This window comes from Microcebus murinus, chromosome 19, assembly GCF_040939455.1.
Source record: "Microcebus murinus isolate Inina chromosome 19, M.murinus_Inina_mat1.0, whole genome shotgun sequence".
Taxonomy (NCBI): Eukaryota; Metazoa; Chordata; class Mammalia; order Primates; family Cheirogaleidae; genus Microcebus; species Microcebus murinus.
The window spans coordinates 21,401,741-21,425,856 of record NC_134122.1 but is presented as its reverse complement, the minus strand read 5'-3'; the positions used below and the strand labels follow the sequence as shown (position 1 = coordinate 21,425,856).

Below are 24,116 nucleotides of genomic sequence, written 5' to 3'. Positions count from 1 at the left end.
ACTTCACAGAAAAAGATACACAAATGGCAAATAAGCAATAGAAAAGATGCTCAACATCACTGGATGTTAGAGAAGTGCAAATTAAGTCCACAGTGAGAAACCACAATACATCTATTGGAGTGGCTGAAAGTAAAAACAGATATATCCAGTGTTGGCAAAAATGGGAGAACTGGAAATCTTAATACACGGGTGGTGGAAACATAAAATGGTACAATCACTCTGGAAAATAGTTTGGCAGTTTCTTAAATAAAAACTATGTCTACATCTACTGTGATTGTCATTCTACTCCTAGATATTTACGTAAGAGAAATTAAAGCATCTGTCCACACACAAAGACTCATACACACGTGTTCTAAGCAGATTTTTTTTGTAATAGCCAAAAACTATTATAGAAACAGCTCAGACATGCATCAGTGGCTGAGTGGACACGTTGTGGCATAGCCACAGAAAGGAATACTACGGCTCAGCAATGAAAAGGAGTGGACTATTGATGGACACAATGTGGACGATCTCAAAATAACTGCCAAGTGAAAGAAGCAAGACAAAGAATACATATAGGAATCTATATATAACTCTAAAAACTGTGAACTACTGTATAGTGACTGAGCAGACAGTGTTGCCTAGAGACGAGGGAGTGGGAGCAGTGGGAGGGGACTGCAAGGGCAGAATCGTGAAGAGGTTCCCTCTCTTGATTGTGGTGGTGGTTTCATGGCTGTGTACACATGTCAGACTCATCAATCGCCCACTTCAAATGTATGCAGTTTATTGTGGGTCAGTTATAACTCAATAAAGCAGTTAAAAACAGTAATAATTGATCAGGGACTATAAACATTTATCAAATATGACCCAGTAATTCTACTCTGAAGTGTTTATCCACAAGCAACAGAAATATGTCCACATAAGACTGAGGGACACAGAGCCCAGAGCAGTTTCACTCATAATAGCCCCAAAGTAAATGTCCATCACCAGATGAATGGATAGCTAGAGTTAAGTACTGCTGGCCCTGGACCAGTGAATGGATAAACAGCCTCAGAAAAATGTCAGAACGTAGGGCCACATGCCGTGCAGTTCCATCTGTATGTAAAGCATTAGAAAAGGTAAAACCATCGAGACAGAAAGCAGATGAGTGGTTACCTAGGGCTGAGGTGGAAGTGGGGGTGATTGCAATGGGCTTAAAGAGCCTTGGGGTGCTGGGAGTGTTCTAACAGTGGGTTGTGATGGTTGCCCAACTCTAAATTTAGTGAAACTCACCCAACCATACACTTAGAATGGGTGAATTTTACGGTCTATAAATTATACGTCCGTAGCACAGTTAAAGTCCACGTCAGGGGCACAGTGTTTATGCCACTGCTCTACCACTGTCGCCTGGCAGAGGGCTCCATAGATGCTTGCTGACTGGGGGGCATTTACCAGAATTTCAAAGAATTAAATGACAGAGGAACATAACCCTTCTCAGATGTTTATTAGCCCTTGTAGGCTTTGTCTTGTGTCCATAAGTCTGGACACACTTGTGGACGTGATGTCATCTCCCTCTGTTTAAAGATGTCTAGGAACTGACTGGCCCTGCTGAGAGCTCCTCCCCACTGTCACGCTCAGACCTGCAGCCAGAGCATGGCAGGGTGGGACAGCACAGGTGAGGAGTGGAGTGTGTTCTTTAACACACGTGTCCTCTGCCGAGCTCTCTGCCATGTGTCTCTGGTTCCTGTGACAAAGATAGGCGATGGGGCAGGAGCTGGATGTAGAACTGCAGAGCTCAGGCTTTGAGATCTCCTGCAGGGCCAACTGAGCAGGTCTGGGTGGAGGCACCACGATTGGTGATGTTGATGATGCTGGTTAGTCACCTGAGGACCCTTCAAAGGAATGGCAGAGGACACACAGCAAAAGGTATGTAGGAACCGGTGGGAGACAGTATCTGAGGGCAGCCTAAAGCCCTGCAGCGTCAATTGTAGAAACTGGCTAGAGAGCAGTCAGGATGCCAGAGGGTCTGGACCAGATGGTGGGTGAAGGTGATGTCAGCGCACAGGGCAGGGGTCCCCCAGGTGGACCTCCTCCCACCTAGCACCCCCAAGCCAATGTTTTCCCACCCAACAGCCCCGAGTGACCCCCCCCACCTGACACCAGGGCCCACTCAAGGTGAGCCCATAGGTGGCCTTACAACCCCTAGCGATCACCCTAACTTTTGGGGAATTCCTGCCACCTGCTGTCCAAAGAGGATACCACAAGAGCCCTGGATGGCCCTCTCAGAGGAACCAGGGTCCCCCAGCCCAGAACTGTCAAGGCTCGGATCACTGTGAGGCTCAATCTAAGGAAAAATTAGCTGTTTCTTAAAATATCAATTAATTACTAAATCCCTGCAAAGACAGGCATATAAAATAATTATAACAAATATTTTTAATTACATTTTCAAACATGAAAGCATAAATGTTAATATTTGATTGTTAAAAAATATACACAGCATTTCCCCCTTGTGTTAATATAAATAATGGCTTATGGTAACAATACTCACTTAAAATGAAATCTTTTAGGCACTTCGGTGTAGAAAGTGCTAGACAATGAAATAACAATTTTACTTTACTGCTACTTAGAACAACCAAAATTAGATCTGATTAAATATTTTACTTTCAACACTGCTAGCATACTGATTTAAGAAAAAATACCATGACCACACATATCCATGTAACTTATAAAGTTCCAGTATATTTAAGGGAGAACTTTTATTGGTAACAACTGTTAAGATTTCAAATTCTTTTTAGTCTGTTCACTGAAATATTAAATTTCAGGAGACAGAACCCAAAGGAAGATGAAATTTCTTTTTAATCACTTTGGCTTTTTTTTCTCCCTTTTTTGTTTGATAGTTAAGATCTTTCCTGGTGGGCATTTCAGCAGGATATAACCAAGAATCCATGAACCCAGCAGTGCAGGGGAGGCTCAAAAACAGCAGCTAATGTGGCTGCCAGTATGAGCAGCAGACTTTTATTTTAACTTCAGATTGGCTGTGGATTTTTGGAGACCTCTCAGTGAACCGTGTGAACAGGATGTAAGATGACAGAATCCACTCTGAGCAGCAGGTCTCCTGGGAAGGACAGTCTTCTTGCTGTCAGAGTCTTGCTTGTGACATGTCCTGGCTGCTGACAAAAAGGTGGCCTGTTTACGAGGTTAAAAGGCCGCAAATTCCAGTGCAGGCAAGGACAGAGGCATGGTGCTGGCTCCCATGCCAGCTGTCAACTCGAAGCCACGAGCCCGTGCTGGTCAGTGTGTGGCGGGCACAGCCTGCAGGTGCTGCAGCAGCTGCTCGCAGTAGGTGGCGGAGCGGTGCTTGTGGAGCACGGCCTCGGTCTCCCTCACCAGGACGTCCGGGAACAGGGCGCTGCCCTCTTTGAGGACCTCTGTAAAACAGGAGAACACCCATAGGTGCCAGGAGTAAACATCAAGCCAGTCCTGCCGCTACGTGCACATCAGCTTAACATCAAAGTTAAAACACCTATAAAAGCATTTTTAATTTCCCGATGCTGTTGGATTAGTACACAACAGTCACGATATGGACAAAACTTAAAGAAAATAACCTCCCTACAGTTGTTGGCATACCATGAAATAGAGGCACCTTTCAAACAGCCCCAGGGTCTTTAGGTCGCATTTTTGGCCTCAGAAACAGTTTCTGCATTAACAAACTGTCTTAGAAAAAGGAAAAATTTTCTTCTATTTACTGATGCTGATTCATGCGACATACAGTTATTGCAAACCTACTGCGTGTGAGTGCTGTGGACACAGCAGGAAACGAAACTCCATCCCGTAGAGTTCATATTTCAGCAGGGGAGCAGTGGCCAATGACCAGAATCAAGATGGCAAACGTGTCGTGTGCTCATGGTGACGTGTGAGACGGAAAAAAACACGGAGCCAAGGTAGGCAGTGGGCGCTGCAGGGCAGGGGGCTGAGGCAGGGAGGGGTAGGGTGGGGACCACTGTTGTGATCAGACAACCCAGATTCTGCCGACGGGTGTGACGGGGGGCCCAGCAGGACCTCAAGTCGTGGCCCTGAGGCTTAGGATGCATGGCCACTGAAGGCCGTGGGGACTCTGCAGGGAGGGTGGGCAGTGGTTCCAGCAGTAAGGCTGTGGTGCCCACCAGACCATCAGTGGTGTCCACCAGGAAGCTGGACGCAGCTTTGGGCCTGAGCACTGGCTGCTTTTGTCGCTTTAGGAAATTTCCAATGACTCTGATTCCTGCCTTCCTTCTGTTATCCGTTATCCGGAGAGCACTGATGCACCTGCCGGGGAATTCCGGGCTGGTGCACTGACTCTCTTGCAGACCACTCGACTCTGCAACTCCAGGCAGAGGTTCTCAAAGTGTGCTCCTAGGACCTCTGGAGGGCCTGTGAGTCACAACCACATTCACAGTAACACTGGAAGTTACCTGCCCGTCACTGCACTCATGCTGGCACTGACGGTACAGAAGGCAGCTCAGGCCCATAGCCTTCCCTGCTGCAGACTCACCTTGAGCACAGGCTTCGACGCGTGTGTGGCAAGCGTGGCACAAAGCGCCTGTACAGGGCAGTGTGACCGAGCTGAGCCGGGAGCTCTCCCCAGAGCATTGATTTTCCTCGAGAGCTCGGCTGACCAACAACAAGCTCGCAGCGCAGACCCAGTACTTAGCAGAACATTTTCTTGAAAATGAGTCAAGTGAGTCTATCACCCCAAGGACGGTATTTGTGGCCAAGGATAAAATTCAAACTTTCAAGCAAAAAATCAAAATTATAAAAAACTTGTTTCTGCCACCATGAGCTTAGACTCTTTCCCGAGATCGATGCCATTTTTTGACACTGCACAACGAAATGTAACCACATTGGGAAGATTCACGTAATATTTTCCAAATGACATTATAAAAGCAAAGCCGCTACATTCAAAGTGTGAGAAGGACCAGTGGATTTTATAATGAGCACAAAAGGTTCCCTGACAGGTTTCAGAGTCTACGCTGCAAGTACCTTCAGGAAGCTGCACCTGTCAGCTGTCAGCACAGCACCAAGGACGATGACCCACAAGCACCAGAAAAGGCTACTGTTAATAAAATACTCTTCTCTTTCCCAACTATGTATCGAGCCAGAGGTGAGGCCAAGCCTTTTCCATGTATTTCAGCCAAAACGACGTGTCTCATAACCAACTCAACGCAGCAGTGACATGCAGATCTGGGTGTCTTCCCATGCTAGACATCGAGAGACTTGCAAAAAGGTGACACAATGCCACTCTCCTTGCTAATTGTTTTGTTTTGGAAATTATGTTTTTCAAAACACTTGTTGTGTTAATATAGAATGGGTACTATTGTTATTTTAAACAAATTAACAAGTATTTAAAAATTTTCTCAATTTTGTTTTCTATCATAGTTAATATCAGTAGCTACAACCCACAAAACCTTGGCAATGCCAGCAGCCTTCCCAGTGTGCGGGGCCCTGAGGCTGCTGAGGGAGGGCTGGGTCCTCTGAGCCCAGGGCCGCTGCCCACTACCTGCACTCCCTGTGGCTGCCCAGACGGCTCAGCAGGGAAGACTCCTACCGACACACTCGGCACAGGTATCAGACTCGGTGTCCAGGTCATTAGAAATCTTACCTAAAACTGCATCCTGGACCGCACTCTCTGGGTCATCAAGGTACACGAGGAGTTCTTTATACAGGTACTGAATGCTGCTCTGATAGTAAGACTTCCCATCAGCGCCTTTGATGCACTTCAGCCAGGTGATTAAGGCAGAGGCAGCTGCTATCCTCACGTCGTTGGAGACATCGTCCAGACGTTTTAGGAGTTCTGGGAGGGGACCGGGATAAGAGTGTGAGAGATTGTGGAGCAGACATTTCACATACAAACTTCCACTGAAGGTGTCCCCTTCACACACCTGTGTGGCACCCACCCTCATGAGGGTCACAGGAACCCCACACCTCAAGGGGAGATTTCCATGCACCTAGAATCCACTTTAAGGCAAGCCCAGTGTCCTGGAACTTCTGGGCCCCAGCTGATAGGGCATAGCAGAGTGACCCGGGCCCAAGGCCCCTCTGATAACCTGCCCAGTGGGCTCAGACAGCCATCTGCATTTCTGCTGAGCCTCTGTGAAAAGACCATTCTGATGCTAGAGGCAGAGGTCTTGCTATGTTGCCCAGGCTGGCCTTGAACTCTTAGCCTCAAGTGATCCTCCTACCTCAGCCTCCCCGGGTGCTGGGATTATAGGCATGAGCCATCTGCCCAAACTTGGATAAGATTTTTATCAAATATATGCTTTTCTCCCATCATCTTAAAAATATCTTTGGCACCTAATACCACATAGCTTCTGGACATTCTCCAAGATCAAACCTGTAAAATGAGCCAGCAGGTGAACACTGGCACACCCACAGGGTTGGGCTGGGTGCGCGCTGCCTTCACACTCGGAGGGCATGTTCTGCCCGCAGCAAGCTGTTCCTGGCTTACTGAAAGACATGAACAGCACCCAAGGCTCGGACATCCCACCAAGATGACAGGGCTGTGAGATGGGACCCACTGGGTCAACTACCAGGAAGCGCCCCGGCCCTTCCCTGAGGGTGCTGGGCCCCTGGCCACCACCTCTGGTGCAGGCACAGGAAAGGAAGCCACCGCAGGGCTGGCCCTCTGCGGAGCACCGTCTGAGCACCCTCACTTAACACAGATGCCCTGCAAGGCAGCGCTGTCACTGCACACATCTCAGGGATGAAGGAACCAAGTCAGACACTTATGTCTTGTCCAACATCAGTCAACAAACCAAAGTAAAAGAGCAAGGACATGTTCCTCTGAGGGCATTTCCCACAGGCTCAGGCCAACCCTGGAGTCACAGGGGGCCTCTGCTACTGTGTTTAGGATGTCACTCCCCCCTCTCCAGCTATAAACAGAAAAGGCCACCTGTAAGTCCACTTTCGTAACAGCATGAGGTTGCCCTTTCTGAGCAGCCGTCAACTCAGGCAGAATCATGGCTACTATGTTGGGCCCGTTCGGACAGCAGCACTTATTGGGCTGTCATTGGAGGTCCAAGGGGGATCTGTGCTCACGTCTCAGGCCACCTTCCCTGCCCAGCCACGTGGGCAAAGGTTCTCCAAACATGTGGCTTTGAGAAGCACATAACAGGCATTGTGAAACAAAAGAGCCTACAGAGGAATCCTTTGTAATGAAAATAACCACACTTGGATTTGCCGTAAACTGTAGGAAAAATGCCCAAATATGTGCAATCTTTTTACTAACTTTTGTTTTAAAAAGTGAGTGAAATCCCAACCAGTCCTGACAGCCAAGAAATCACTTTGATGGAACTTGTTCAAAAATAGGACTATAAAGACTGCAGTAGGAACAAGACATTTGTTGTTACAAAAATAGAAACAAAAACCAAACTTGAGAGAACGTGTGGGAAGGCGCCCAGACCTTGCACAGTGCTTAGCATGTGGACTGTGGACCTGTAGGTTCATGTCTGTCTCCAGTTCTAGGAATTCTAAGTCACTATCCTGTCCAAGGCTGTTCCCCCAGCATCCCACTGGCCCCGACCGTCCTGAGACCCTCTCGTTCCCACTCCATGTCCTACTTCCTCCCCCACACTTTCCATCTCCTCTGTGCTGTGCTCTCAGCAAATTCAAAATTACTGTCTTTCAACTCATTAACTCCATTTTCAGCCACGTTTAGCCTGGAGTTTATCCAACACATCAAGTTTTACATCCCAGTGACTATTCTTCATTTCGAGGAATTCTTAAAAACCATCTTTTAAAGATTACTAAATATTTTGGCATAAAGAGAGTATAGATAATGAAAACCTGTGTAGTCACTTCCTGTTTTAAGAAATAAAAAATAACAAGCCTGGTGTGGTAGCACAACTGTAGTCCCAGCTATTTGGGAGGCAGAGGTGGAAGGATCGCTTGAGCCCAGGAGTTTGAGACCAGCCTGAGCAACACAGCAAGACCCTATCTCGAAAAGAAAGGAAAGAAAGGAAGGAAAGGAAGGAAAGGAAGGAAGGAAGGAAAGGCAGGAAGGCAGGAAGGCAGGAAGGAAGGAAGGAAGGATAACAGCTACATCTACAGCCACATCACACCCTGCCCTATCCGAGCCCTCTTCCACCCTCTCTAAGGCTAACTCCTGTCCTGAAACCCAGAAGGTGTTTTCCTTGTTTTCTTGTGTTATTTATTTAGTGACATTTTATCTGTCTTGGCTATGTCTGGATTCATAGTACCAACTTGACTAGAAGTCAAAAAGTAGCATTTTCTACTTTTTCTATAAAAGAAACCTTTGTCAAACTTAAATACAATTGTTCTTTGGTATCTATGACTCTAGGACCCCCATGGATACCCAAATCCCCAAATGCTCAAGTCCTGATACAAAATGGCAGAGTATTTGCATATAACCTATGCACATCATCCCGTACACTTGACATCATCTCTATATTACTGACGATGTCTAACCCTAACCTACACATCACTTCATTCACGCAGACTCAACATAGTATTTGCTGTGTGGCAAATTCAAGTTTTGCTCTTTGGAACTTTATGGAATTTTTTCCCCCAAATATTTCTGATCCAAGGTTGGTTGAATCTATGGGTGCCGATGGAACCCTGGAAGCAGAGGGCTGACGCTATACACACATGCTTTGAAAAACAAAAATGTCCTACCAGGATAAATCTTGATGAATTTATCCGGATCAAGCACGTCATCAGAGGTTTTTAGAAATATATTAATAATACGGCATGAAATTAATCGAGTCATCTGAGAATCTTCCTCCAGGGTAGTCAGAATGTGAGGCATCAGTGTCTCCTGTACATCCCGAATCTGCAACGAGTAAACACAGTGGGGTGAGTCACAGCCGGATCCATCCGAGGATGAAGATCACTGTGCACTCCTGCCTGTAAAAGACTTGGTTTTGTCCTTTTACATATATTTTGATGCGAATATAGTGGAGTTTGGAATGCTATTTTGAATGCCTCACTTAGGAAACAGACTGGATTCTTGACTTTAAAATTTAGATAATTTGAACAATTTTTATTTAACTTGGTCAGTTGATTTTTTAAAAATATATTTACAACTCCTTAGTGAGGCCTAAAACCTACCTACAGTGCATGTGTCTGATGGTTTTTGGACTGTTTAACTTAAAGAATAACACCTGCACACCAGGAGGTGGTGCTCACGCTCCGCCCAGGCGCCTGGCAACGTGTCTTCCCCTGGAGCTCTTGTGTTCTGGACAACGCACATCATGATACCAAAGTACAAACAAAAGCAAGAGCAGAAATATCGAGGCTTTAGTATGTTTCTGGTTTGTCTCCTAGTTCCTGTGTGAGCTGGAGATATGAGTGAAGATGGTGCAGGAAGCCTAAGCCTGTCCTCTTCAGCTTGAATCCTGCGGTTAAAACTTGGTCATGTAAAGAACATTCATTATGTGATCCTAAGAAAAGGTGACCAAATCCTCATCGAATCCCCCAGATTATCAAAGCCAACAAAATGTTAGCACTGACTCACGGTCCTAGCATGGGACTGGCACCTCCATTCCTGCTGTCGCACCTGCTCCAGCCACACTGCAGGCCCCGCTGCCTCCCCCTTCTGAGCACAGCCTCTGCCTGCGCAGCTCCCGTAAGTGGAGACTGAGCTGCTGTCCCCTACCCCGTGCATGTTCCCTGCTGTACAAGGTCTGCCAGGGGCACCGTGGAGGCCGGTGGGCACTGGCCTGACACCCCTGCTCCCACCGAGGACGCTCTAAGAGGCGTACCTGCTTGGCCGACAGGACCTCGCTGCTGGTGAGTGCCCAGAGGCAGGACACGGTGGCTGTGCGGATGGCTGCGGCTGTCCTCCCTGCATGCCACTGCAGATTGGGGACCAGGATGTCCTTTGTCACTGTCTCGAGGTAGCTGTGAAACTGCCTGGAGCCAAGTGCAGAAAGAGATGAGCAGGGCAGATTCTTTTTGGAGGAAATGTTTAGTTTGGGAAATGGATTGGGCTGAAGGGAAGCTAGATGGAAACTGAGGACTGGACAGAATCGAGGGCACCTGTGCTTCCCCAGGGGCCCGGCTGCAGGGCCTGGGGCTGTTCTAGCAGTAGGGATGGGGAGACAGCTGCAGTCACAGAGCAGAGCTGCACTTCCAGGGCTGTGGCAGCCCCTCCTGGGACGTCAGCGGGCCCAAGGGTGTTTACAGCCTTTCTTGGACTTCGCCTTTCAATCATCCTTGCTCCAAGGAGGCCTGAGCCCAGCGGCCCCATTCCCACCTGTGCCCACCCTGTAGACACAGGCCCATCGGGTGCCTCCGGCCACAAGGTGAGGTCCCAGGGCCCTAGCACAACAACTTGGGGATGGGATATTCCTGCCAACAGTTGGGTGACTTCGTTTCAATGGTGACCAACCAGCTTGACATTCCATCAAGACAAAAATAAAGCAAAATAAAACAAGAACGTCCAGCCCTGTTTTCACTTTGCCCGCCTGGCTTGGCGCTGCATTCGTACACACCTCGAGTGTCCTGTTAAAAACTACAGCAAGAAAAGTCTTTGTATTTCCTACTGGCCTCACTGCACCTACAGGCCTCTACTGACGGATCAAAGACATGTTTAGTTGAACAAATAATTCATATCCCAACAACACTCCCAACTACATTTCCAAGGTGGCTCAAGTCTCCAATACCAGTTATTTAGCTGAATCCCAGAAATGTGCCAGAGACTACACCACATGCCCAGAGGCGTCCATGAACCCTGCTGGCCACGGCCCTTTGGCTATGCCTGTGTTGGCTTCCAACAGAGGCATTTCAGAACCAACAGCAAAGGGAAAATGAGCAAATCTGGAAATCTGATTTGGTGCAGGATGATTTGCACATATTCAATTAGGCTTTTAATGTGTTTTAATGTTTATACAAAGAGCTGCCATTTCCTGCACAGCAATTTACAAGAGGACTCTTTGGAATGACTTAACCCTGTGCCCAGCTTCGAGGTAATCCATGCAATGTGGTCTCTTGGGACAGTCATGGCCTTAAGGGCACAAGTGCTATCTGGGCCACGACACAGAATGACAGGCTGCAGCCACACAGGTGCTGCTTCTAGCATCCACTGGAACCTGCCACTGTCAAAATGATGGAGAGTAAAGAAAAAGCAGCATGTTACTTTCAAACAATGAATTCTATTGCATACAGAAAGCTGCACACCTGTGCCCGGACCAGGTCCCTCTAAGACAAGACGTGCAAGGGAAACCTGCCCAACAGGCTCCTTCAAAACACGAACACTATTCGGGGGCCCTGCTCTGTCGAGAGATCCCATTAAGTTGGCAAAATATTCATTAAAATCACACATATTGCCTTTGTCTGCAAGTGATTTTACTCTGAGGCTGTCAACATTTTCCTGGGTCTCAGCCCATAGGAACGGAGCCCTGGGCAGGGTGTCTCGGCCATGGTGCTTCCTTGCTGCCTGTCTCCGTCAGACTCTCCATGGCATCTCAACAGAAGCTCTGGCAACGGCATGAGGCGTGAGAAAGGCTGGTGTAACCTGGGACAGGTGGCCGAGGGAAGTGGGAGACCCAGGCCCAGTGAGCTGTATTTATTAACTCTGTTCTGCATAGAATCTGTTTCACTGCTCCTCACAGAATCAACTGTGAGTTCTGAGAGGGTATAACCTGGACCCCACCACCTGCCTATGTACTGTCTACATGGCTATCTGCTGCTAACAGGATGGTGGCCAATGTGCTCAGTTAGTGTCTTGTGGTCCCTCCTAAGCGTTGAAGGTTTGCAGACAAACAAGAGACAAGATTCCTGCCCTGTGATGGCCGAGGCCCAACTACAGACAAATGGGGGTGACAGGCAGAGGAGGGAAGTCTGTGGGACCAGGTTCTCTGCATGAGAAACGTTAGTTTGTCACTACACTATGACAATCCCATGCCTACAGCAGAGGGGCCCAGTGCCGGCAGAGCCCAAACAGCTTGAGCTGAGCTCGCAGCATCTCTGTCCTGCTGGGACCAGGTGGGGGAGGCTGGGGGGTGACCAGGGTGACCCTGCACACCTGCTGACTTAACAAGAGGAAACTGGGAGGGCCCTAGAGCAGCCCCGGAGGCACTGGGCAGGGCCTCTGCTCCCAGAGCAACACTGGACTCCCCCGAACCCTGGAAAGCCCCCCAGAGGACGTGTCCAGAGGGGCTCTGGCAGCAGGTTCCAGCCCAGCACTCACTCCTCCCTCCCTGTGCTTCTCTGAGCCCTTTCTGTTACTGCACAGCCATAAATCCAGAGGCCCTTAATGGTTTAATGCTAGCTACAAGTTCTTTTATGGAACAGAAGAGTATTTCTATGGCTTTAACCATCAATGGTAATTCAATCAATTCTCTGTCAGGTTTGAAAGGTACCAAAATGCTTTTAAACCTGAGAATAGCCAATATATAAGCCATTAATAGTTAATGTTCCCTAAAACTTTTTCATTCAATGGAATTTTAATGACTGTACTACATCGACTTTGATTTAGTGTTTCTCTGTGCAGTGCATTCACTGCCAGCGACCCTGCTATTTACCCAGGGAGGACAGGCGTGTCACCAGACACAGGCCACCCAGAAGCCCAGGGGTCACCCCATGCTCCCTCAGACCTCAGGGTGAGGGGAGGGAGGGGGAACCTGGCCCAGCCCCCAGGTGGGGCTGCACAGACGCAGAAACCTTACCCCTGGGAGTCCACGGTGTCCTTTGCTTGCAGCAGCACCTTGGACAGGACAGAGAAGAGCGTCAGGCGCATCTGGGGGTCTCTGGCTGGCTGCAGGCAGGCCCTGAGCGTGGGGACCACGTGCTGCAGAGACTCTCCGAGGACAGGGCCTGGAAGACAGACAGCAGCACCTGGTTCCACAGTGTGCACTGAGGCTCCATGGTGTGTGCCGGGCTCCATGCTGTGCCTGTGCAGCCTCTGAAGCCGGGAGGAGGCCTGTACTCTCAGCACAGGACACAGACCAGGGGCATGTCCCACTCTGGGGACATATGTTCCACATATGTTTACACGGCTCCTGTCAGCCTTTCACAACCAATCACACTCCTCTCCTTTCTGGATCATTGAGGTAACAATAAAAGAAAAGTAACTCAGAAAACTTTAGCCTCTCAAAATCTCTCTTATCATTCAATACATATACTTTTTATTTTCCTTATACGTCTCCAAATTCGTTTAAGAAATTAAAGTCAAGCAATATTTTAAAGATAACCGAAATTGATCAAATTAAACTTTGCAGCCATCACCTCTTTTTAAACGTATTACTTCCTTTGCACTGGAGCTGTAAGGTAAAACAAATACAAAAACGTATCATTAGATGAAGAAATGGCTGTCATTCTCCCCGTGCTGTGAGCAGATTTCAAAAACAGGTAGTGGCAGTTAGTATATGGAACTGACTGCACTGTGACTGGTGTCTAGACATGAGCTGCAATTCACAAGTGTGCAGACCACAAAACACCTTCCCTGCATTGCCTCGTGCCAACAACAGAACTTCCTACTTTAGAGTGGCCACTCTTGAACCATCCTGTTTTGTAACACATTCTGCTAACTCTTAACAAGCTGGAGGAGCAGCCAAGCAACCTAAACCTCTATACTTTAAGATGCAGCGCCTGAAGCCACCTGCGTCAAATGCCTGCAAAATGAACAAGGGAGGCCCAGTGTTAATGCAAGCCGAAGTGCTGACCGGTGGGATCCCTCCAGCACGGTGAGCGCAGGGGTTTGCTTGGACCCTCTGCTATATTGCCCACAGGTCTGGAAACATGTCATCACAGAAGAAGAGAGAACATTCAAGAAATATCAATCTCCCAAGACTGAAGAATTATATTCACAAAGGAAAACGGATAAAAGCCACAAATGAGAGGAAAGAGTGTCAATGATGTCTTAAGTATCCTCCTGCAAAGAAAAATTTTAATCTGTGCACTCCAACAGCCATTCTTTACAAACTGGGACTGAAATTATTTTTAATACTTAAAAGTCTGGGTTAAACAAATGCTCCCTAATAAAGAGAAAAAACATTCCTCAAAAATGTAGGGCATTTGTCATTTCTTATGGTATAAAAAGACAGGTGGATTTGGAGGCCAGCATACTCAACGTTAAGCAATTCTCGATGTGCTACCACTACCTTGGGAGCAAGCACAGCCACCCCCATGGCAGGTCGGAGCTGCAGAGTGAGCAAGAAGCCTGAGGGGTAGAGCCCTGCAGGGAGCACCCAGAACCAGTTCTGGACTGAGCGCAGAGAAAAGGCATGAATACACAACATTTACATTTCAGAAGTGAAAACACTTCTAGGAAAGTAAAAATATATGCAAAACTATGTACCAGAATTTCCCTGAAGTGGCTTCTTCCCTTCCATGTGGTTTAACCACTTCGGTACAGCACTCACTGGCCACGAAACCTTGCCCACAGCTGGCACTTGTAGTCCGCATGATAGTTTGTGCTGTGCATTGACGACAAATCCGTTTTGCTCTTGTGTGATGAAGAAAGCTTTAAAGCACTGAAAGCTTGTTTTACTTTACAGGCAGCTTTACTGGTAATGCAAATCAGAATAGATCACATATACATATATGTTTTTATTATGTTATTTTTAAATGTTCACAATTTTATTTTGATAAATGAAAAATTAGAAAAGTCATATCATGGCTGTTGGCTAAAGCTGACGCTCGGCTGTGCACCTTCATACCACGGCTGTCGGCTAAAGTCGCTGTGCTTGTTCATCTGTGGCTATCGACCATAGCTGATGCTCGTACCAAAGTGGTTAATCCTCACCAGAATGGGGTTTGCCTTCCAGACTCGAGTCAATGTGTAAGGAAGACCAAAGAACAGGCTGTTTCCAATGCAGCCAATCTTCTTCTCCTCAAACATTGTTTTTTTTTTTTTTTAAATTTTAGAGATGGGGGGTCTCACTCTGTTGCCCAGGCTAGAGTGCGGTGGCATCATCATAGCTCACTACAGCCTCAAACTCTTGGGCTCAAGTGACCCTCCGGCCTCAGCCTCCCGAGTAGCTGGAAATACAGGTGTAAACCACCATGCCTGGATAATTTTAAAATTTTTTATAGAGATGGGGGTGTCTCACTATGTTGTCCAGGCTGGTCTTTTTTTTGTTTTTGTTTTTCTTTTTTGAGACAGAGTCTCACTTTGTTGCCCAGGCTAGAGTGAGTGCCATGGCGTCAGCCTAGCTCACAGCAACCTCAAACTCCTGGGCTCAAGCGATCCTCCTGCCTCAGCCTCCCGAGTAGCTGGGACTACAGGCATGCACCACCATGCCCGGCTAATTTTTTCTATATATATTAGTTGGCCAATTAATTTCTTTCTATTTATAGTAGAGACGGGGTCTCGATCTTGCTCAGGCTGGTTTTGAACACCTGACCTTGAGCAATCCGCCCACCTCGGCCTCCCAGAGTGCTAGGATTACAGGCGTGAGCCACCGTGCCCGGCCTCAGGCTGGTCTTAAGCTCAAGTGATCCTCCCACCCGGGCCTCTTAAAGTGCTGGGGTCAACGGATATGAGCCATTCACTGTGCCGGCCTTCTCAATCATTTGAAACGGTGAATGGCATCAGCATTACAACAGTTTGTGTCACTCCCACATTGGGCAGCAGCAGCCTCTACATGGGCCAGACTGGGTACTCTGTGTCTGAAAATCACTGCTGATTTTCAAGAATTGCCTTTCAGGCCGGGTGCGGTGGCTCACGCCTGTAATCCTAGCACTCTGGGAGGCCGAGGCGGGCGGATTGCTCAAGGTCAGGAGTTCAAAACCAGCCTGATCAAGAGCGATACCCCATCTCTACTAAAAATAGAAAAACATCAATTGGCCAACTAATATATATAGAAAAAATTAGCCAGGCATGGTGGCGCATGCCTGTAGTCCCAGCTACTCAGGAGGCTAAGACAGGAGGATCACTTGAGCCCAGGAGTTTGAGGTTGCTATGAGCTAGGCTGACACTACAGCATTTTAGCCTGGGCAAAGAGTGAGACTCTGTCTCAAAAAATTTTTTTTCTCATATTTAAAAGTTATTTTAATACTTATGTTTTGTCTGTTACAGTAGTACATGTTCATTATAGAAAACTTGGAAAATACAGAAAAATAAAGAAGAAAACAAAAATCATCTGTACTCCCAGGACCCTGTGTTGGAAACATCGTGTTATATTTCCTTTGAGATTTTGCACACAAGGAACTGAGAAAATAATCGCTGGGTTAATGACTCACAGTTTTGCGACCAGCTCTTGTCCCTGGGCAGGGTGCTGCCAAATCTCCTGTTTTTTGGTGTGTGATGTGAGATGTGAGCCCAAAATAAATTTGTTTTCCAAGTTGCCAATCAGTTATACCAACACCATAAGAAAACTTGCAAATAGAAATATCAAATCTTAGCAAGACTACCACAGGCACAATGAGCACAAGTCCTGTCTGCAAGGCTGGTCCCAGGGTCTACTCACTCACTCGGTTTTCTGACCTGTCAAGACTGGAGTAATGTGATTCGTGAGATGACTATGGGTGACACTCAGTAAAAATGCAAAATTAAATACACCAGGCACCCCCTCTCCAAGAGACATGGGGTGGTGGTGGAGAGTTTGGAGTCCTGCCCTGTCTATCAGCTGTGTGCCCCTGGGCAGGTCAATGAAGTTCTCTGTGCCCCAGTGTCCTCGTCCGTGAAATGGGGTCAACAGTTCCTACCACACAGAACAGTGATGAGGATGTGATGCTGTTTGGAAAGCAGTTAGGACAGTGCCTGGCACAACAGTGTATAATACTGTTAGCAATCATTAGCATTTTCTTTTTTAACATGGAAACATGGCCTTGACTGCACTTGAGAAGAGTAATTTGGGGTTTTCATCTGGGCTTCAGCACTAGGCCACCAAGACCAACCCTCTGGCAGTTCCAGGGCCTCCTCCGACAATGATGGCCAATCTCCGCGATGTGCAGGAGTCACACATTAATAGGATGTATCCTTAGACCCACAGCATAATTACAGCACTTTATACAACCAGAAAGTGGTGGTGACATCACTCAAAGGTGCTCCAGGGTACAGCGCACGACAGAACCATGGAGTCAAGTGAAGAAAAAACTATCACGCTCAACATGTTTATAGTTATTTGGAAAAGTACAGAATATATGCGCTAAATCACAATTTCTTTAATGAAAACTACTAAAATCTGAAGTGTGCATTCTAAATCTGTAATAAAGTATCATAAAGTCACACTGTTCATTTCAGGAAGTGCCTGAATTCGGAAGCTCATGGAGAACTGATAAAAATGCTGCAGTTTCAGAGGGGCTGAGGCCACGTCCTTCTACCTCACATGCTCAAAACACCACTTTGGCTGGATGTGCTAAATTCTGCAATAAAATTTAGATGTATTTGAAGAATAACAGCTACAAGAGAGACCATGAAAAATCAAATTTTCAAGGTTTAACATAAAAAATGTGTGCCGGGGCACACTTTAAAGAGCTACATTGCAATCTTCAATATGATGTCCTTAGCATTTTAGAAGGTTTTGTTCCTTAAAATGCTTGTTCTCCATAAGCAAGAGTGACTATCAGCTATTTTTAAAAAATATGCCTCAGTTAGTTCCGGTTCATGCAGAAACCTCTCGTGTCTGTGATGACGGTGGCCATGGCCCCATGGGGACTCACCTGACTGAGAGATGACTACGCTGAACTGTGCAAGCTCTGGAGAGTGCACGGTCCAGTCGCCATGTGAGGTGGTTAAGCGCTCCAGCAGGGGGCCCATGTGCTTGCGATACAGGTCCTGGCTGCCACTGACATTCTCCACTGCGGCCAGCGCGGCCACTGCCTCCCGAGCCTGGAGGTGAAAGTCAAAGGTTGAGATGATCGTGGTTGTTAAGGCTCAAACTTCCTCCTGGAGCCTCATCTGAGGGTAGGAACCACTCAGGCTCACCAAGAACATTCGGGGGGGGGGGGGGCGCGTGCCACGGAAACCCTCTTGAGACAGCATGGGCTGCAGGTGGCAGAGCTGTGGCCTTGGTTCCCACGCATGTTGATGCTGTTTGTGCAGCAGACGATGACATGGGCAAACATGCACCTACTGAACAGCACGTGCCAGCCCTGGGTTTACACAAAGCCAGCGGAGGACAAGCAGCTCTGAGGCAGGTGTGGGGGGACCTGAGGAGCTGAACAAAGAGCACATCCCCCAGGACGGGCCTCGCCTTCCAGTCTCTGCTTTTATCGTGGCCAGCGCTGCTCTGGAAGGGCGAAGGGTGGGAGGTAACTAGAGATGAGCTGGCCAGCTGCCCAGCAACCCACGCCTTTCTCTTGTGGTCTAAGCATATTGAGTGCTCGAGGCTCCCTTGTGGCCCCACTCCAAGGCCGGGGGCTGCTCTGCAGACTAGCCTGTCCTGTGGCCACTAGCAGGCCCAGTGAAGACTCCGCTTTTGCTGGTATTTACAGCCCTACCAGTGATGAGTTGTCAGCTAAGACACATGCCCTTTAGAAAGGTTGTTTTTAGAGACAGAAATACAACTAAGGTTAGAGAGGCCCCAAGAAGGGAGAGGGGTGAGGGAGGGAGCAGGCCTCCCTGACTCGAGGTTCCCTTTGGAGCTTTCAGCCCAAAATCTCCCAAAGAGCATCTGGCTGATGCTGTCCAGAGAAACCAAGTCTCACCTCCGGAAGGAGCAACGAGACACCCAGTCTCCAGGTGGCCCTGAGAGCCCACGGGCAACTTGCGGTAAAAAGAATTTTAAGCATAAATATGGAGCCAATGGAACAGAAATAATTCTGTAAGGCAGTCACAGTAAGGAAATCATGTAGTATTCTCTCTAGACGTTCAGTCACATGCGTACATTCTTTAAAACCCCACCCCAAAGCACAGGTTTAAAGGCTACGACAGTCTTGTTTCTTGTTTGCTTCTTTGGCACCAACTCTGAGATTAAACAGCTGTCTTCGTGCCAGACGCTAACATGCACTGGCGGGTACAGGGACATCCCCAAAGGCTATCTCAGGATGACTCTTCCACCCTCTGCTCAGCTGAGGCAGGTACCGAGGAAATTGACAGGAGCCGGTTGCATCGCTATACATGGCCTTCCCAGGTGTGAGCTCCACCAGGCCGCACAGTGGCAGGCGCCATCAGCCTTACCTTGTCACTGAGGCCAGTGGCACCTGAGGCAGCCATGACGGTCACCAGCACTTCCAGGAGCTGCAAGCCGCACCCACCGCAGTCCTCGAGACACACGGAGACCAGGGCCTGCACACACAGCAGCAGGCGCTCTAGGTAAAGGTCCTAGGAAGAGAGGAGTACGTGGCGGGGTCAGGCCTTGGCCCCCATCCCATCCCCAAGGCTCATGGGTGAGAGCAACAGAGCCACTGTGATAATCCCAGGAGCCAGGCCACGGATTCGGGCACACAGACCTTGTTAAGGGCATGTTTGGGACAGAGGGGAGACAGAATATAGACTAGAGGCCGTGGGAGTCACACTCATTTTGTGAAATCCTTAATGTACCTTAGTTACATTAATATCTTAAAAAGTTCTCGGGAGGCTGAGGCAGAAGGATCGCTCGAGCCCAGGACTTTGAGGTTGCTGTGAGCTAGGCTGACGCCACGGCATTCACTCTAGACTGGACAACAAAGCGAGACTCTGTCTCAAAAAAAAAAAAAAAAAAAAAAAAGTTCTCACACAGCAGCAAGACATGCTGTGTTGGCCGGGCGCGGTGGCTCATGCCTGTAATCCTAGCACTCTGGGAGGCCGAGGCGGGCAGATTGCTCGAGGTCAGGAGTTCAGAACCAGCCTGAGCAAGAGCAAGACCCTGTCTCTACTATAAATAGAAAGAAATTAATTTGGCCAACTAATGTATATAGAAAAACTTAGCCGGGCATGGTGGCACATGCCCGTAGTCCCAGCTACTCGGGAGGCTGAGTCAGCAGGATTGCTTGAGCCCAGGAGATTGAGGTTGCTGTGAGCTAGGCTGACGCCACGGCACTCACTCTAGTCTGGGCAACAAAGTGAGACTCTGTCTCAAAAAAAAATGACATGCTGTGGTATTTACAAGTAAAATGACAGCACATCTTCAATTTGCTTTATAACACCGCAGAGTTCTCTTCACTCCCCACAAAGTTTAAAAAAAAAATGTGGCACAAGGCAGATGTGACAGCAATACAAAGAGTTGGTAACTACTGAAGCCAATGACAGGTGCATGGAAGCTCATTCTGTTGTTCTTCCTACTTCTGTGTATTTTTGAATATTTCTATAATACTAAGTTTTAACAAAAAACAAACACAATTCTATGGCTAGGAGATGCTTCCTGATTGATGGGGTGACATCTCAGCTCTGCTCCAGAGGTGGGCTGGTCAAATCACAGACCATCCCGCTTCAGCCTCTGCCACTACTCACTAGGGAGGCTGCAGCCTGCAGGGAAAAGTGTGTGCCAGGGAACACAAGAGGAATTCCCAAAGCTTCTACTTATATTTGCTCTTTTTTTTCTTAAAACAGAGTCTTGCTCTGTCACCCTGGATAGAGTGTAGTGGTGTCATCATAGCTCACTGCAGCCTCAAACTCCTGGATCTTGCTCAAGTGATCTTCCTGCCTCAGCCTCTCGAGTAGCTGGGACTACATGTGTGGCCACCACACCTAGGTAATTTTTCTGTTTTTGTAGAGACAGGGTCTTGCCCTTGCTCAGGCTGGTCTCAATCTCCTGGCTCGAGGGATCCTCCCGCTTCGGCCTCCCAGAATACTGGGATTACAGGTGTGAGCCACTGCACCTGGCCTGTATTTACTTATTATGAAACCCTCTAACAGGCCTCTTTTATGTTTTATAAAGTCAGAATGAGTCAAGATAGTGGTCGTGTACCTACTTTATAAATATGATTTATAAACAAGTGCATATGTATTGGAGGTATATGCTTAAACTTTATTCTTACTGATGCAGATATGAGTTCAGAAAAGTTTGCTATTTGGCTAGACAGTGGATTGGTCCTAAATTTCTGAATCAGTTTTACAATCCTGTGACTCATTCACCAGTAAAGTTAAACACAAAATGCTCACTGCATGATAGCAGTTGGTCCACGCATTCCTAGACCCTGCCCAACCCACTGAAGGTGCAGACCTGCACGGTGTGTCTTGGGAGGACTGGGAGTCCCACACCACTGGGGGGGAGCACTGGCTGGCCCAACTCCCAGGACAAGCCACAGGTCTATGCTTTTATTCTCATATTCTCATGACATTCTCACAGCTCAATTTCGTTTATGCCTAGACTGATTGATTTCTGAGGATATGGTCTTGGCAAATTTCTAGAATGACTTGTAATATCAATTTAAGGAGCTTTCATTTTTCAATTAAAACCAAAAGGAATAGTGTTTTAGAAGACACGGGGCCACCGTGCTTTTGCTGAGCTGCTCGCTACACGCCTGCGTGCCGGGCGCCCGAGAACCCTGTGTCCTCACAGCAAGTGCCGCCCTCGCGCTGCGAACACGGCAACAGCTCTGAGGAAGTAACAGGGCTCCGCATTTATAGATTGCTCTATATTTAACCAGAGACTGTTCAATGTCTGCCTACACACACCCAGAGAATGAAAAAGAAAAAAGATACGGCAGGAAATAACACTCAATATTTTTTGCTCCTGAAACAATGTTATCTAAGATCGTAAAAATTTTAATTCACTAGATAAAGTACTAGAGACTTTCGGATTCCAGTAACAGCAACGCTATCCCCGAACTTTGCTTTTCCGTAGTCAGGCAGGAATCAATGAGCCATGTTGTGTTCAGTCACCTGTCACCAAACGGGGAAGAGCAGGGTCCCTTCAGTTGCACTCCAGGCCCAATACTCAGCCCAGGACACTTGGGGAAGCAGCTTTTACTAAAAAGCCAAATTCCTGCTAACCACAAAGTCAGATTTGTAGTTTTTAATACATCTTCATGAACTTTGCTTTGCCTAAAATAGGATTTTTAAAAATTTCAGTTTATTCTTGAAAGACAAATGTTGTATCTGGCCATATCTTAACCTTTTCTTATAGCTACTGAAAAATAATTGTGAGAAACATAAACTACTTCCCAAATGACATCATATAAACAAAGTATGTGAGTCCCCCACCCCGACCCATGGAAAAGAATACAGAGCTGTGCTTGACTCTGAAACAGATGACTGGCTGAGACCTGAGTGTGTTCACCCTTTCTTGCCAAAAATTTAAGTCTGTTAAGGAGTAAAACAGGCAGGGTGTGGGGTTCATGCCTGTACTTCTAGCTACTCGGGAGGCTGAGGCAGGAGAATCGCTTGAGCCCAGGAGTTTGAGGTTTCTGTGAGCTAGGCTGACACCACGGCACTCCAGCCCAGGTGACAGAGCGAGAGTCTGTCTCAAAAAAAAAAAAAAAAAAAAGAAAAAAAGAAAAGGAAAGAGGAGTAAAATGTATGTCTTGGGATTTTATGACAATTGGTTCCTCAGCCTGGTGAAAGAGCTAGAATCCATTCATACTCTGGAAGGATGCAGGGCTAGATTCACTGGGGACCCTTAGGTGTAACTGGACTTGATCAGAAGGGTCTCTCTTCCTCTAAAAAAACTGAGTAAATTTTCCTCAATAAAACTGAAAGAGGAGGCGTCAAACATAGGACCTGAACTTGCTAGATCAGGTGATTAGATTTTTCTGTAGCCAACATTAAGATATGAAAATCACATTTTCTTTGCTGTAAAGTTTGTAAGATAGATATTCAAACACTTTATATTTTCAAGTTATACCCTTCTAGAAAAGAATGTTTCTGGCTAGCAAATCTATATATAGGAATCAGAATCACTCTCAGAACCACCTGTGAGTAAAAATGCAGAACTTATATAGAATTGATGATATGTTAAAAATGCATTTTGGGAAAAGCTGAAATGAGGCTGCAAACACCACGTGTGGACGGCCTATCCCATTCCCCTCCTGAGACTGCAGCTTGACCTCCCTCCATGTATTTTAGAAACGGCCTTACAGGTTTATTAAAATGGTTTACAAACATGACTGTGAACTACACACCACCCTCTCGTTTTGAGGGCAGAGAAAGGGCCTCGACAAAGGACAGGGACAAGCTGAGTGCAGAGCTGCCTCCCAGCTTTGTGGCCGTAACTAGTAAGCTGCAGCGAGTGCCAGTCCTGTCAGTGCAGAGGACGGCAGGTGGGGCAGACCCTTGTGCTCTGGAACTGCAGGAAGGTCGGTGCACAGCTCACAGCTAAGGGACAGGGGTTATGCCCATCACAGCCAAACAAAAACCAAAATCATTATTTTTCTTCAATAGAAAATAATTATAAATTATTCCAAATGATTAAGCCCAACTATCTAGGTTGTTTCAGCTTCGGATGTAATGGATTTACTGCTCAATTTAAAATGAAACAAATGTGTTTGGCAAATATCAGGTTGGCTACTTTAAGTGCATTAGCTGCTGTGTGATGTTGGTGCAGAACAATCTCCCAGTGACCACGGAGACCAAGCACGGTAGGACCCACGGGCGGGATGGGCAGCTGTGGGCCTTGTCTCTCGGGAGTGGGAGGTGCGGCTGCCCTCAGTGCCCGTCCCAGCGGACGGCAACACAGTCCAGCAGAACTTTCCTCGGAGCAGACATGTTTTTTCCTGAGCTGTCCAACAAGGCAGCCACTGGCCACATGTGAGATGTGGCTGGGCGACCAAGGAGGAAATTGTAATTAACTTAAATGGCCATTTGTAGCCAGTGGCTACAGTGCTGGATGCTGGACAGAGCAAAATGAGGTCCCTACACAAGAGGCCACTGTCATAAGCATCCAGGTTATGCTGTGGGCCTGGCACGGACACAGCACCGGGCCAGACTGATGGCCACGGTCAGGAACAACACTCAGCACTGCGCGGAGACACCTCTGTCCTCTGCTCCCACCCTCATCCATGTGCTCTTACGTTATCAGATGCTTGGCAGACGCGGGGCTGTGCCAGTTCTGTGGCGATGACTTTCACGTGTGGCTGGAGGGCTTCCCGGGGGCAGCCTTGAATGGTGGACGCCAGCACCAAGAGGCTGGAGGGGGAGGGCGACTTCTTCAGTGTCGCCAAGATGAACCTCAGGAACACCTCTGGGCTGACGAACGTCCCGATCAGCTCCGCGGATCTCATGCACTGCAAGAGGGAAATGTGAGGAAGCTGAGGATCTGAGAACACTGCCTGCTCCATGCTCCTCAGGCCTGGCCTGGCAGAACTGCCTGCCCACCAGAGACAGCCTGAGTCGGAAATCTTGCTCTCCAGAGCAC

The 24,116-nt window shown here is 47.6% G+C and overlaps 1 protein-coding gene across 1 annotated transcript in view; it reads right to left on the bottom strand.

Moving 5' to 3' along the window:
* Positions 1-2,373: 2,373 nt before the first annotated feature.
* Positions 2,374-24,116, bottom strand: part of DNAAF5 (dynein axonemal assembly factor 5) — a 43,203-nt gene continuing 21,460 nt past the window's right edge. Inside the window, exons 6-13 of the mRNA XM_012759092.3 lie at positions 23,773-23,985; positions 19,022-19,165; positions 17,563-17,731; positions 12,624-12,771; positions 9,717-9,867; positions 8,629-8,785; positions 5,597-5,788; positions 2,374-3,386 (exon numbers count right to left, since the gene is read on the bottom strand). Of these exons, the coding sequence (XP_012614546.2) occupies positions 3,250-3,386; positions 5,597-5,788; positions 8,629-8,785; positions 9,717-9,867; positions 12,624-12,771; positions 17,563-17,731; positions 19,022-19,165; positions 23,773-23,985 (1,311 nt within the window). The 3' untranslated portion in view covers positions 2,374-3,249. The remainder of the gene's footprint in view (positions 3,387-5,596; positions 5,789-8,628; positions 8,786-9,716; positions 9,868-12,623; positions 12,772-17,562; positions 17,732-19,021; positions 19,166-23,772; positions 23,986-24,116) is intronic.